This window comes from Cricetulus griseus, chromosome 4 (assembly GCF_003668045.3).
Source record: "Cricetulus griseus strain 17A/GY chromosome 4, alternate assembly CriGri-PICRH-1.0, whole genome shotgun sequence".
NCBI classification, from domain to species: Eukaryota; Metazoa; Chordata; class Mammalia; order Rodentia; family Cricetidae; genus Cricetulus; species Cricetulus griseus.
In genome coordinates this window covers 115774411-115787596 of record NC_048597.1, presented here as the reverse complement: position 1 = coordinate 115787596, position 13186 = coordinate 115774411, and the positions used below count along the sequence as shown (strand labels likewise).

The following is a 13186-nucleotide window of genomic DNA, read 5'->3' as shown; positions in this document are numbered from 1 at the left end:
TGCTCTGCCTTGCCTTTCTGTCCCCTTGCATGGTATGACCCAAGTACAGTTCTGGGGTTGGCTGGTTTGATGCTTGAAGAGGAGACTGGAGCCCAGATTCTGGGTATAGGGAGTGAGGTGTACATGCCACCAGGATTGTTGGGAGAGGGGTCAGAGCAGGTGGTGACAGGTGGTGCTAACGAAAAAAGTAAATAAACTACATTTATCTAAAAGCTTGGAAATCCAGCTTTTAGAGGCTCCTCCTGAGGCTTCCATAATTAGTCCTCTTACAGCCACATCCTCCCACAACCACACCCTCTAACAGCCAAACCTTCCCACAGCCATTGCCTCCACCAGCCAAGCCCTCTTGTGGTTCTGCATCTCATAGCCACAGCCACAGCCACACCCTTCAACAACCACGCCCCCTTAAGGCCGCACCCACGCTGCCCCCCCCTTAAGTGTACCCACACCCAGCCATTCTCCTCTCATGTCTCTCTCAGCTCCACCTTCTCACAGCCCAGCCATCTTGGAGATTTCCCTTGATGTCTCATTGGCTAGGAGTCACTCTGTAAGCCTAGGTTCCCTACTTTAAAACGGAGGGAAGAGAATGCGGCCTCAAGATACTGCTGGAGGAGGAGATGAGGCTCCATGATGGAAGTCCCGTCATCAACTCTGAGGCAGAGGCTCTTGATGTGTGTGGCGAGAGCTTAGAAGCCAACTCCAGGCCCTCAGCCCCCAGGCAGCTCCTGGTGCGGTTCAGGCCTGGGCATGCCGTGTGCCTGCATTCCTCATTCTGAGGTTAGGGAAGCAAATGCTAGCAAGACCCCCACCCCACCCCGAGCTGACTCGGGCCTATTCGTTCGCTTAGAATCCCCGTTGCTCAGTGTGTCTGGCCACGTTTCAACCGCAGCATTTACATAGCACCGTTCAGGTTTCCGTATTTCTTGTCTGTTTCTCCTTCCCATTTTTCTTGAAGCTGTGTGGGGCCCAATTTTGGTTCTCCCATCCTTTGAAGCATTCCTGGATGCCTTGATTTGTGTTGGCACAAAACTGTGGTGGGGAAAACAAGATACACACAGAACGCTCTTCACTAAGCTTGAGATCAGCTGCAAACGGCTTCTCTTGGTGTCTGTCTGCTTTCTCCATAGCAGTAACATCGCTTCAATCTCTAGAGCCTGGGTCAGCCCTAGACAGTAAGGGATGTGTCGGTAGAATGCTCCTAGCATGCATAAAATAGACATGGGGACAGCATGCTTAGAATCCCCTATTCAGAAGTAGAAGCTGGAGTATCACAAGTTCAAGGTTATCCTCTGATACATAGCAAGCCCAGCCGAGAAAGAGAAAGAGGGAGAGAGAGGGAGAGAGGGAGGGAGGGAGGGAGAAAGAGAGGGAGGAGGGAGGGAGGGAGGGAGGGAGGGAGGGAGGGAGAGAGGGAGAGACCTTCAGGGAAGGTTGTTTGGGTGTGTATATAGTCCCAGCACTTAAGAGGCCAGCCTGGGGTACATCAAGATAATTGATCTGGGCTTGAGATGGCTCAGATTGTAAAGTGCATGCTGTAAAAAACAAGAGACCGAGTTCCATCCCTGGAATCCACGTAAAAGAGCTGGGCACAGTGGCACATGTTTGTAATCCCAGCGCTGGGGAGGCAGAGGAAGGTGGCTCCCTGGTGCTCTCTGGCTATCCAGAGGATACAACACTGTGAGTTACTGGGGACAGCGGTGAGTACATTTCAGGGGCAGTGGTAGGAATGAGGATGGCATTGAGCTGGGAGAAACTTTGAGGTAAAGAAGTAAGAATTTGAGATTTTGCTATGGACGAAGCAAGAACAGGACCTGACTGAGGGACATGGTTTAATCTGTAAAGTGCTTGCCCCACAAGCTAAAGGACCTGAGTTCAAGCCCCAGAACCCAGGTTAAAAACAGAGTGTGGTGGTGTTACATCCATCCCTTGTAACCCCAGCTCAGGGAAGGGATGGATGGGTGGATTCCTGAGGCTCACTGATCAGCTAACCTATAGCCAGCCTGGCCGAATTTGCAAGCCCCAGGCCAGTGAAAAACACGTCTCCAAAACAAAACCAGTGTGGATGGTTGACCTCTGGCTTCCATGTATGCACATGCATGTCATATGTGCACACACACACACACACACACACACACACACACACGCACACACACATACAACATGAGAGAGAGAGGAGAAAGAGAGAGTTGAATCAATAAAATTAAGTAAAAGTTTAAAAACAGTAAGTGAGCAGAGTGCCAGCTTTCATCACGTCTTCTGACTGCCAATGCCATGTGCCCAGCTGCCCTTCTCTCCTGATGGGCTGAACCTTGAACTCTGAGCCCAAATCAACCCAACCTTACAGGCCAAACACAGTGCTGTGTTTTGCCACAGAACTAACAAAGGACCTGGAGACAGGAAGGACCATCTGGGCTTCCTTGCTCAGTGCCTCAGTTTCCCAGTTGGGACATGGAGACTTGTATCTATTCCTTGCAGTGAGTGTCAGGTTCGGTATGGATGTCACCCTTGGGTGCCCCCGCCCAGTTCCTCAGTCAAGCATTGAGATTGGTGGGCTGGGTTCAGGAGGCCTGGCAGGCCTGGAGGAAGGAGTTGCATAGGGACTGAGGGGTGGGTAACTTGGCTCCACCAGACCTCCTCTGCCCTTGGCAGACTACTTAGCCCCTCTGAGATCTTTGATGGCATTCCAGCCAACCTTTTCCAGATGTGCAGAGTGGAGGCTTTGTAGGAACTCTCTAGGGCATCATCTGCCTCCTTCTTCCTCCTCTGCCAGACGATCCCCTGCTGGCCGGCCCCCTGCTCTGGTGGGGTTGCCTGCTGCTCAGGGGGCAGATGCCTGCCAGGCTAAATGGAGTTCTGACTTAAATACTTTAAGATGTGGTCTTTCCTTCCTGTCCCTCCTCCTCTCTCCCATCCCATTCTTCCTCCTCTTTTTTGCCCCTCCTCCCCCTTTCTCTTCCTCTTCCTCACCCTGACCGTGGAGTGGAAGCACAGAGGCCCCCATGTCTGGGCAATGTCTCCTACCTCTGATGGACCTGAGCTACAATGAAAGAGGCTGTCTGCAGGGTCTGCTGTATTTTCCCTGGTGTGTGTGTGTGTGTGTGTGTGTGTGTGTGTGTGTGTGTGTGTGTTGTGTGTGTGTGTGCAGGTCAGAAGACAAACTTGATGGAGCCGGTTGTCTCCTTCCATACTTACATGGGCTCCAGAAATTGAACTCAGGTCTCTAGGCTTGTATGTCAAGTCCTTCATTCACTGAGCCATCTTGCTGGCCCATGACCAGCATTATCAGGTTCTGATCCTAACCCTGCCAAGTGCTTTACCCTCTGAGCTCTCTCTCTCCAGCCTCTGCCTGATTTCATTGTTGTTTGAGATGAAACCTACCTACTCACTAGGTAGCCCAGTGATCTCAAACTCACAATCCTCTTGCCTCTGTTTCTCAAGAGCTGAGATAACAGAATCCCAAGTGCTGAGCCACCACGACTGGCGGGCTGCCCCTTCCATCTGACACTGGGAAATGCCCAAGGCCAGAGACAACTCCTCCAGTCGCAGTATTGCAGTGGGACCATCCCCTCCTTCCTTCTTGGTCCTTTGCTGTTAGCCAGGAGATAACCCCCACCACCACCAGCAGCATTGCCTCCCCATTTCTGTCATGGAGTCTTAGGCCTGTCTTGCTACCTCCCAGCCTATTCCCCTTCATTGTGGTCTCTGGTCAAGAAGCAGAGGACTAGGAAAGCAGGGAGCCTGGAAGGATGACCTGCTCAGTGAGTGAGGGATGTCAGGCTCTTCTGGATGAGGAATTAGGGTTGAGCCAGTGACTTCTGGATCATGGTAGTACCCAGGATCCCATTAAGAGATCTCATGTTACTATAGGGAGGTTTCCTTCAAAGGACAGAGGGTTATGGCCTCTGCTCATCTATTTAAGTGATCGGGTATCTTATCTCTGATGGGCATACCTTCTTCAAATCTCTTCCTTAAAAATGTGGAGGTCAGAGGACAATTTTCAGGAATCAGGTCTCTCCTTCCATTAGGCAGGTCCTGGGGATTGAACTCAGGTTGTCAGGCTTGGCAGCAGGCACTTTTATTGGCTGAGTCATCTTGCCAACCCTTCTAGTCTCTTTTAATGCAACCTGCTTTTGGGGACACTTTGGGTGTGTCTGCAGTCTTCCAGGATAGTCACTGCATAATTGTGGGACCCCTCCAGAGTTCCCTTCATGACACATTCTTGTGATTTTGATCATTCCTTTGGAGGATCTGTGTATCCGTGAAGGGCCTGTTGGTATTTTAGTCAGGGTTTCTTTCCATAGCTGTGAGAAAACACCATGACAAAAGGCAGCTTGGGGAAGAAAGGGCTTGTCTCGTCTTCCCACTTGTAATCCATTATCCACATAAGTCAATGTAGGAACTCAAGGTAGAAACCTGGAGGCAGGAGCTGATGTTGAGACCATGGCAGAGTGATGTTTCCTGGCTGGCTCACCATGCCTTGTTCAGCCTGCTTTCTTACAGTACCCTGGATCACCAGCCCCGGGGTGACACCTGCTAAAGTGGGTAATTACCAATCCGGAGCCAAGTAGAAATATAGAGTATTTAATAGGGAAAAGCCTTACAGAGTGACCTAGCCAGCCGGTGAGGCAGCAGTCTATCCAGCAAGCCAAAAAGGAAAAACGAAACTGAAACGCAGCCCTGAACCTCTCACTCTATGTCACCCTGACCATGCCCTCGCAGGCGTGGTCAGGCAGACCTATAGCCAGCCCCTAAGCAGGCATGGCTACAGGTTCCCCTACAACTGGCAGTAAGTTTGAACCTCCTACACCAATCAATCATCAATAAAGAATATGTACCAAGCCAGGCAGCAGTGGTACAGGCCTTTAATCCCAGCACTCGGGAGGCAGAGGCAGGGGGATCTCTGTGAGTTCAAGGCCAGTCTGGTCTACAGAGTAAGTTCCAGGACAGACTCCAAAGCTACACAGAGAAACTCTGTCTCAACAAGCAAAAACAAAAACAAAATAACAACATAAACAAAAAAACAGAAAACAAAAAACAAAACAAAACAAGATGTACCATAGCATTACCTAAATGCTAATCCGGTGGGGGCATTTTCTCAATTGAGGTCCATTCTTCCAAAATGGCTCTAGCCTACATCAAGTTGACATAAAACTCCACAGTGTGGTTATTTACATTCTTCATTGCTATGACAAAATACTCCACAAATGCAACTTGTGGGAGGAAGTTTGATTTTTGGCTCATAGTCAGAAGGTATAGTCCATCATGGTGGAGACATGGCACCAGGAGTGTGAGGCGGCTGGTCACATGGCATCCACAGTCAGGAAGCAGAGAGAGACAGATGCGGGTGCTCAGCTCACTTCCTCCTTTTTATCCAGTCTGGAACCCTGGCCCATGGGATGGTGCCACCCACATTCCAGGTGGGCCTTTACTTCTCCATTAACCTAATCTAAAAACTCTATGATGGGCATGCCCAGAAGTTTGTCTCCATAGTGGCTCTAGACCCTGTAAAGCCGACAGTCAATATTGACTACCACGGAGGGTCTTTGAGGTTTGGGGGCTGCTGCAGAGAGCAGGGTCTCTCTGACTGCTTGGGGTCCAGGTCCCATGTGGAGATGAGAGGAGAATGTTAAGGGTCCTCTCCTATTGCTTCCTCCTTATTCCCTTGAGCAGGATCTCTAACTAACCCTGAACTATGCTGGCAGCATCAGCCCCCCACCCCCCCGCAATTCCCCAGTCTCAGCTTGTAACACTCTGAGGTTATTGGTACATATACTATACGTGGGTGCTTGGGATGTGAACTCAGGTCCTTCCTCAGGCTTGCACAGCAAGCACTCTCATTCATGGAGCCACTTCCCAAGACTCCAGCAAAGAGCAGACACAAGCACACTGGCTGGTCCCACTGGGGGCTTGGGTCTGTCAAACCAGTCTGACCTCATCCTCCTCTGGGTGTCACTTTTCTTCTCTGGAAAGTGAGGCCATCTGTCCCTGCTGGGTACCTGGTTCTCAGTTAGCAGCCCCTGCCTCCCTTCCTTGCCTCTCTTGCTTTCCCGTCTGGCCTCAGGCAGTGGTCTCTCAGAAAGCACATCTTGAGGTGAGTCTCCTCGGCTGCCAAGCCGAGGACCTGAGTTTGCTCTCTGATCATGGTAGAAGGAGAGAACTGACTCCCACAAGTTGTCCCCTCTGTCTCTGTCTCTGTCTCTGTCTCTGTCTCTCTCTCTCTCACACACATACACACACATGCACACATTGTGGTATGCACACACACTTATACACATACACAAACAAAACTGGAGAAAGTCAGCATCTTCCTTCATCACACCCATCTGTTGGCTTCTCACTCTTCTTTGCCTGCTTTGTATATTATCTTTTGTTTTTTGGCCAGTGTGCTGGATGGTTTTATGCCAGCTTAACACTAGCTAAAGTCATCGAAGAGGAGGGAATCTCAATTAAGAAAATGTCTCCATAAGATAGGGCTGGAGGCAAGCCTGTAGGGCATTTTCTTTTTCTTTCTTCCTTTTAAAAAAAGATTTATTTATTTAGTACAATGTTTTATCTGCATGTATGCCTGAAGGCCAGAAGAGGGCACCAGATCTCATTACAGAGGGTTGTGAGCTACCATATAGTTGCTGGGAATTGAACTCAGGACCTCGGAAGAGCAGCCAGTGCTCTTAACCACTGAGTCATCTCTCTGGCCCTTGTAAAGCATTTTCTCAGTTAGTGATTGATGGGGGAAGGTCCAGCCCATGGTGGGTGGTGCCACTCCTGGGCTTGTGGTCCTGGGTTCTATAGGAAAGCAGTCTGAGAAATCCATGGAGAGCAAGCCAGTATGCAGCGCTCCTCCATGGCCTCTGCATCAGCTCCTGCCTCCAGGTTCCTGCCCTGCTTGAGTTCCTGTCCCAACTTCCTTCGGCGATGCACTCTGATGTGGAAGTGTGAGCCAAGCAAACCCTTTCCTCCTCAACTTGGTGTTTCATCACAACAATAGAAACTCTAACCAGGACAGCCAGAGTCTTATTATATAGCTACAAGTTACCATGTAGACCAGACTGGCCTTGAACTCAGAGATCTACTTGCTTCTGCCTCCTGAGAGCTGAGGTTAAAGTGTGTGAGCCACCTTGCCTGGTACCTTGTTCACTAATATTCCAATCACTTGCACAAAGCAGGCTGTTGGCAATTGTTTGCTGAGTGTAGGAATGATGTATAACCAAGTCTCTCACAAGATGTGCTGGCAGGGGAAAAGGGGGAGGTTGTCACTCTGCCCAGGGGACAGAGGGGCTTCACACAGGAGAAAACAATCAAGTTTCACTGTCTTTGGGAAGAGGAAGGAAAGACATATAGGGAGGGGAGCCTTCGTGTGCAAGGCCAGGGGTAGGAGGTTTGACAGGGGGATGGAGCACCCTCATGTTCCGCCTTACATAGGCAAATAGCTCACAAATCCATGAAGCCTTCTGGATATCCAGGAGACATAGTTGTCCCTCAAACCGAGCCTTGGTCGGCCAGGCTGGTGAAACAGCGCCACCAACTGGTAGAACATGTGCTTGCCATTGTGGTCCAGTAGGAGCTTTACAGAGTTCTGGACACCTGAGTGCCACCAGCCAGCAGCATGTCCCCGAGAATAAGGACCAGAGGGGGTCTGTATTGAAGGACAAGCTCTCCCCCTGCATTCGGGGCCTGAAAGAAGAAGCCTCAGGCAGCTTCTGGAAGGAAAAGTGCTCCCTGGCACCAGATAGCCTGGATAGAACAATTGGGTCGTGGAAGGATTCCTCCTGCTCAGTTCATAGTGCTACGGACTTGTAGCATTGCTGCTGTGAAAGTTTCTTAACATTTTCCTGCCTCAGTTTCTTCACATCAAGTTTAGAACAATAATGGTCTCTACCTCTTGCCATGTTCCACAGGAGCGCATATAAACCACTTGCCACAGTACTCCACTGCTGTTATTGACTCTCAGTTTACTGTATTAGGGCCAGTGAGCTGGCTCAGGGGGTAACGGTGCTTGCTGCTAGGCCTGAGGACCTGAGTTTGATTCTCTGGACCCACACAGTGGGAGGGGAAAGCCCACCCCTGATAGTTGTTTTGTGATCACTACTTGTATGCTGTGGTATGTGCACAGTCTTCTCTGCACAATAAAAATAAAGTATTGTTAAATGTTCTGTATTGTGATAATAATTACTTTTGTGCACATGTAAAATTGCACTTGGATTCTGTCCACTTTAAAAAACAATTAAAGAGGCCGGGTGGTGGTGGCGCACTGGAGAGGCAGAGGCAGGAGGATCTCTGTGAGTCTAAGGCCAGCCTGTTCTACAGAGTGAGTGCCAGGACAGGCCTGTTTTGTTTGAGACCCTATCTCAAAAAACAAAACAAAAAAATTTAAAAGAATTTTTAAATTTAAATTATTTTATTTTTACAAACAAAGATTTTAAAAATTGTTTTCAATGAAGTATCTGATGTGTCTCTGAGTATGAGTGTGTGCACATGAGTGCAGGTGGTCGCAGAGGCCAGAGGCATTGGGTCCCCCGGGCTGGGGTTACAGGCAGTTGTGAGCTGCCCAATGTGAGTGCTAGGAATTAAACTAGGAAGAGCAGAACGTATTTTTAATCACTGGGGCATTCTCCAGTCCCTCAAAAGAATTTTAAAAGATTTATTTTATGTGTGCACATATTTTGCTTGCATGTTTATATGTGCACCGTGTGTGTGCTGCCTCAGAGTTTAGAAGAGGGAGTCTGATCTCCTAGAAGTGGAGTTATGGTTGTGAGCGGGGTGCTGGGAACTGAACCTGTAAGAGCAGTAAGTGATGTTAGTCACTGAGCCATCTCTCCAGCCCCCTGACCGCCTATTTTGAGACAGCATCCCTCACTGGCTTGGAACTTGAAAGTAGGTTAGACCGGCTGGTCAGTAACCTCAGGGGTCCTCCTGTCTCTACCTCCCCCACTCTGGGATTACAAACGCATAGCACCACATTTTTACATGAGTGCTGGGGGTTTTAACTCAGGTCCTCAAGCTTGAATGGTGAGCATACCCGCTAAGCCATCTCTCCAGTCCTGTACTAGGATCCTGACCAGCATCATCACGGAAGATGTGGACCTGTGAGGGCTCAGAGGCTGGGAGAGGGAGGGGCAGCATGCGGCACAGTGTGTAGAGGGAGCTTTCCCACCCCGAGAAAAGCAGGGGCTTGTAGCTGAACACTGGAGTGCTTTTGAAACAGGACTTGGAAGGGACGTTCAAGAATTCCCACAAGCAGGGCACTATTTCTGAAATCCAATTTTAGAATGGGCTGTAATATGTGTGTTTTCCTGTCAACAGGGTAGCTCCAGATGCCGCTACCAAATATTTCATCATTTCTCCATTTGCCAACTGAGTCACCCCCATGTCAGTGGATTTAAGTGTTTGTGAAGTCATGCAGTCTTCCCTGAAAGGGGGATTGGTGCAGACATGTTTGGGTAGAAAGTTGAAGCAACACACATGAAGCTGGGCTTGTGATGTTTGCTCATATAGGTGTCTTTTGTTTGTTTGTGTTTTGGGGGGCCGGGGTCCCACTATGAATTGCCTAGGCTAGCCTTAGACGTGAGATCCTCCAGCCTCACCCTCCCCCAGTGCTGGGATAACAGGTGTGGACTCGATTTCATTTTTAACTTTGCTGTGTGTGTGTCTGTGTGTGTGTTTTGAGCGTGTGTGCATGTGCATGCATGAACGGTGCACATGTATCAACAGAGACTAGGAGTTGGTTCTCTTCTTCCAATGTGAGGCTGGGAGATTAAATCCAGGTTATTAGCCTTGGCAGAAAATTCCTATTTACCCATCATACCTTTATACCAGCCCCTCAACCTTACTTTTCGAGACTCAGTCTGAACCTCACCAATTTGGGTAGACTGGTTGGCCAGCAAGCCTCAGGAATTCTGACTCCATTGAGTACTAGGATCATGAATGCACCCCACCACGCCTGGCTTTTTAATGGGGTTCTGCAGATCAAACTCACATCTTGTATGCGCAAGGCAAGCATGTTACCGACTAAGCTGTCCCCCCAGCCCTCCTTGCTTTTAACCTTCTCGATGTGTCTAGGACTGTCTACTGTGGCTGTCCGAGTTTTAATTGAAATGTATTTGCTGAGGGCGAGCACCTGTCCCTACCACAGTACAACGCCAATATTACTTACTCAAGAATGTAAGACATTTCCTCACAACAGCTGGTGCATTGGAGAAAGGAAGGGATGAGCCAGTTCTGTGGCACATGCTTGGATGAGTATCTTAGTCAGGGTTTCTATTGCTGCAACAACACACCATGACCAAAAAGCAATGTGGGGAGGAAGGGGTTTATTTAGCTTACACTTCCAGATCATAGTCCATCATTGGAGGAACTCAGGAACTCAGGCAGGGCAGGAACCTGGAGGCAGGAGCTGATGCAGAGGCCATGGTGGGAGCTGCTTACTGGCTTGCTTCCCATAGCTTGCTCAGCCTGCTTTCTTATAAACCCAGAACCAACAGCCCAGGAATGACACTACCTACAGTGGGCTGGGCCCTCCCCCATTGATCACTAATTGAGAAAATGCCTTACCACTGGATCTCATTGAGTCATTTTCTCAACCAAGGCTCCTTCCTCTGATGACTGTAGCTTGTGTGTGTCAAGTTGACACACAACCAGCCAGTACAGTGAGCAAACCAGGTACTCAGGGGCAGAGGCCAGAAGAGGGCATGCTCAAGGCCTACCTGGGAAGATACAGAGTATGTTCAAGGCCATCCTAGGCAACTTAGTAAAACCCTGTCTTAAAGACAGGGCTGAGAGTGTTTAATAGGAGAATGCCTGTCTAGAGTCCCCCAGTGCTGGAGGGCATGTCTCAGTGGTGGAGCACCTGCCTAGAATGCCCCAGTGAGGTGTTGGTGGAGGCCAGGGCATGTCTCAGTGTTAGAGCACCTGCCGGGCATCCTCTAGTGAGGGGTTTGAGAAACCAGTGCAGTCTGGAAGTCTCTGATCACTGCCTGGGTTTCTAGGGCTGGTGATCTGTCTAGAGCAGTGAGCATAAAGCTGAGGTGACAGGTGCACTGTCCTGGTGACCTCCCAAACTCTAAGTAGGCATAGTACCTCCAGCAGCCAGTCTGAGGCGGTTGGGCAGGGGTGCATGCCCCTCTGACCTCGTCTTGTGTTAGTTACAGGACTCTCATCAGACCGACCTACCGGGTTTCCTACCGCACGGTGACCGCGCTGGAGTGGAGGTGTTGCCCGGGATTTACTGGCAGTAACTGTGACGAGGGTAAGTAGGGGATGGGGCCCTAGTCACCTAGGCTATAGGAGCTGTGGGTGTTTCTGTTCTCACCTCCAACTGCTCTGTGCCAACTGGTCCCCTTTTTATGCACTTTGAGAATGTGGTTCTTTATGTTCCTAATGATCCGCCATGTTTGTGGGTCCTGACTTAGGTTCCTGTTCACCTTGGCTGGATGGGGAATTAGGGACCCTCATGAGGTATGGCCCATTTCTTCTTCTGGCTCTGATACGGAGCAAGTACTACTAGCTATTTGTGGCCAAACAAATACAGATAAAGTTTAATTGGGGTACAGTCAGGCAGACTCCAGGGTGCCAACTTGTGCCTGGCTTTCCTCCATGTCAGAGGAAGGATGGATAGCTGGGCCAAGCTCAGTCCTTCCTTCCCAATCCCCTGGGGCCCTACCACAGCCTAACTTTGGTGCCCATGGGTGTAACGACACTTTGGCTATACCACCAGCTCCCAAATAACAACACAGAGACTTATTAATTGTGAACGCTTGCTTGGCCTTAGCTTAGGCTCCTCCCACTATCTCTTATAACTTAACCCATTTATTTAATATTTCTGTGGCGTGGCTCATTACCTCATCTCTCCATACTGCTCATTCTGCCTCCTCTGCTTCTGGCTGGTGACTCTGCCTTCTTCCCAGAGTTCTCTCTCTGCCAAGAAGTCCCGCCTATAACACCAATCACAGCAATACAGTCTCAACAGTGTACAAATATCCCATAGCACACGGGGCTAGAAATATATTATATATAGTACACACAAAAGAATATACATATTAAATATTATCTATAATTACATATCTGAAGATTATTGCATGCCGTGTGTGCTCAAAGATGATCCATAGTCCGTAAGGCTAAGATTTCTTTATTCAGATAAACACCAGCCCAAACGCAAGCCAGAGCGTGCCCACAGGTCGAAAGCTAGTGTGGCCAGAGAGAAGGGTCTTTCCACGTGTGCTCAGCTCTTTAAGAACCTCCTTCTATGTCATCTCAGACTTCCCCTCACCCCGCCCTCATGGGCGTGTCCCAGCACACCTGTACGGGTTACCTGGGGCGGGGCTAGGGTGTCTCCCTACACATATCATATACACAAAAGAATATATACATATATCTATGTAGGTACACATGGCTGTGTGCGTATGTGAAGGTCAGAGGTCGACACTGGGCCCATCTACCTCATTATGAGACAAGGTTTCTCACTGGCGTGCGAGGCTCACTGGTTAAGGTAGCCTGGTTGTTTGGGCAGTGAGCCACAGGAATTCCCCCGTCTCCAGCTTTTCAATGTGGAGATTACCAGTGCAACCAGTATACCCAGCTTAGTGGTACTCAGGTCAAGGCTTTACCACGTGACCCCTCCAGCCCCTCAAAATTGTTGGCATTTTTAAGTGTATGATGAGGATATTTGGACACTGTTCCATTATAACTCAAAAAAGCCCTATTTATACTCAGTGTTGAGGTGTAGAAATGCCTAGAACGACATCTTCCTAAGTAGCCTGGAGTCTCTCTTTGGCAAAAAATCAAAACAGAACCAAAAAGTGGCAATAACAACAAAACTGGAGACTTTTTTTGTGCTCATGTGCCAATCATTCAGTGACTTTCAAGGACATGCTTCTTGAGGGCAGATGGCCTTCTCTAACACTATTTTTGGTGGTTATGGGATATAGGAACACACATCATTTATAATTAAACTCCTATTATAAGACATTTGAGTCATTTCCAATTTTGCATAACATTCCTGTAAACATTTTCTTTTAAAAATGAAATAAATTTCCCATGTACTTAAATGCACAAATGGTTATTTTGTTATTTCTCTCCCCTGGCCCATTTCTATACACAGGTGCGCTGCCTGTGTGTGAATGGAGAGGTCAAAAGAGGGCACTGGGCACCCTCTACCACTCCCTACCTTAAAACATCATTTTTAGATTTTTAT

At 48.9% G+C, this 13186-nt stretch overlaps 1 protein-coding gene across 3 annotated transcripts in view; it reads left to right on the top strand.

The window, feature by feature from the left end:
• Col26a1 (collagen type XXVI alpha 1 chain) overlaps positions 1-13186 on the top strand; it is a 127060-nt gene that overhangs the window by 36736 nt on the left and 77138 nt on the right. For 2 of the 3 annotated variants that reach the window (XM_035443399.1, XM_035443398.1), the window contains exon 3: positions 11139-11242. In XM_035443399.1, coding sequence (XP_035299290.1) covers positions 11139-11242 — 104 coding nt within the window. The remainder of the gene's footprint in view (positions 1-11138; positions 11243-13186) is intronic. The other variant, XM_027416213.2, reaches the window with a different exon arrangement.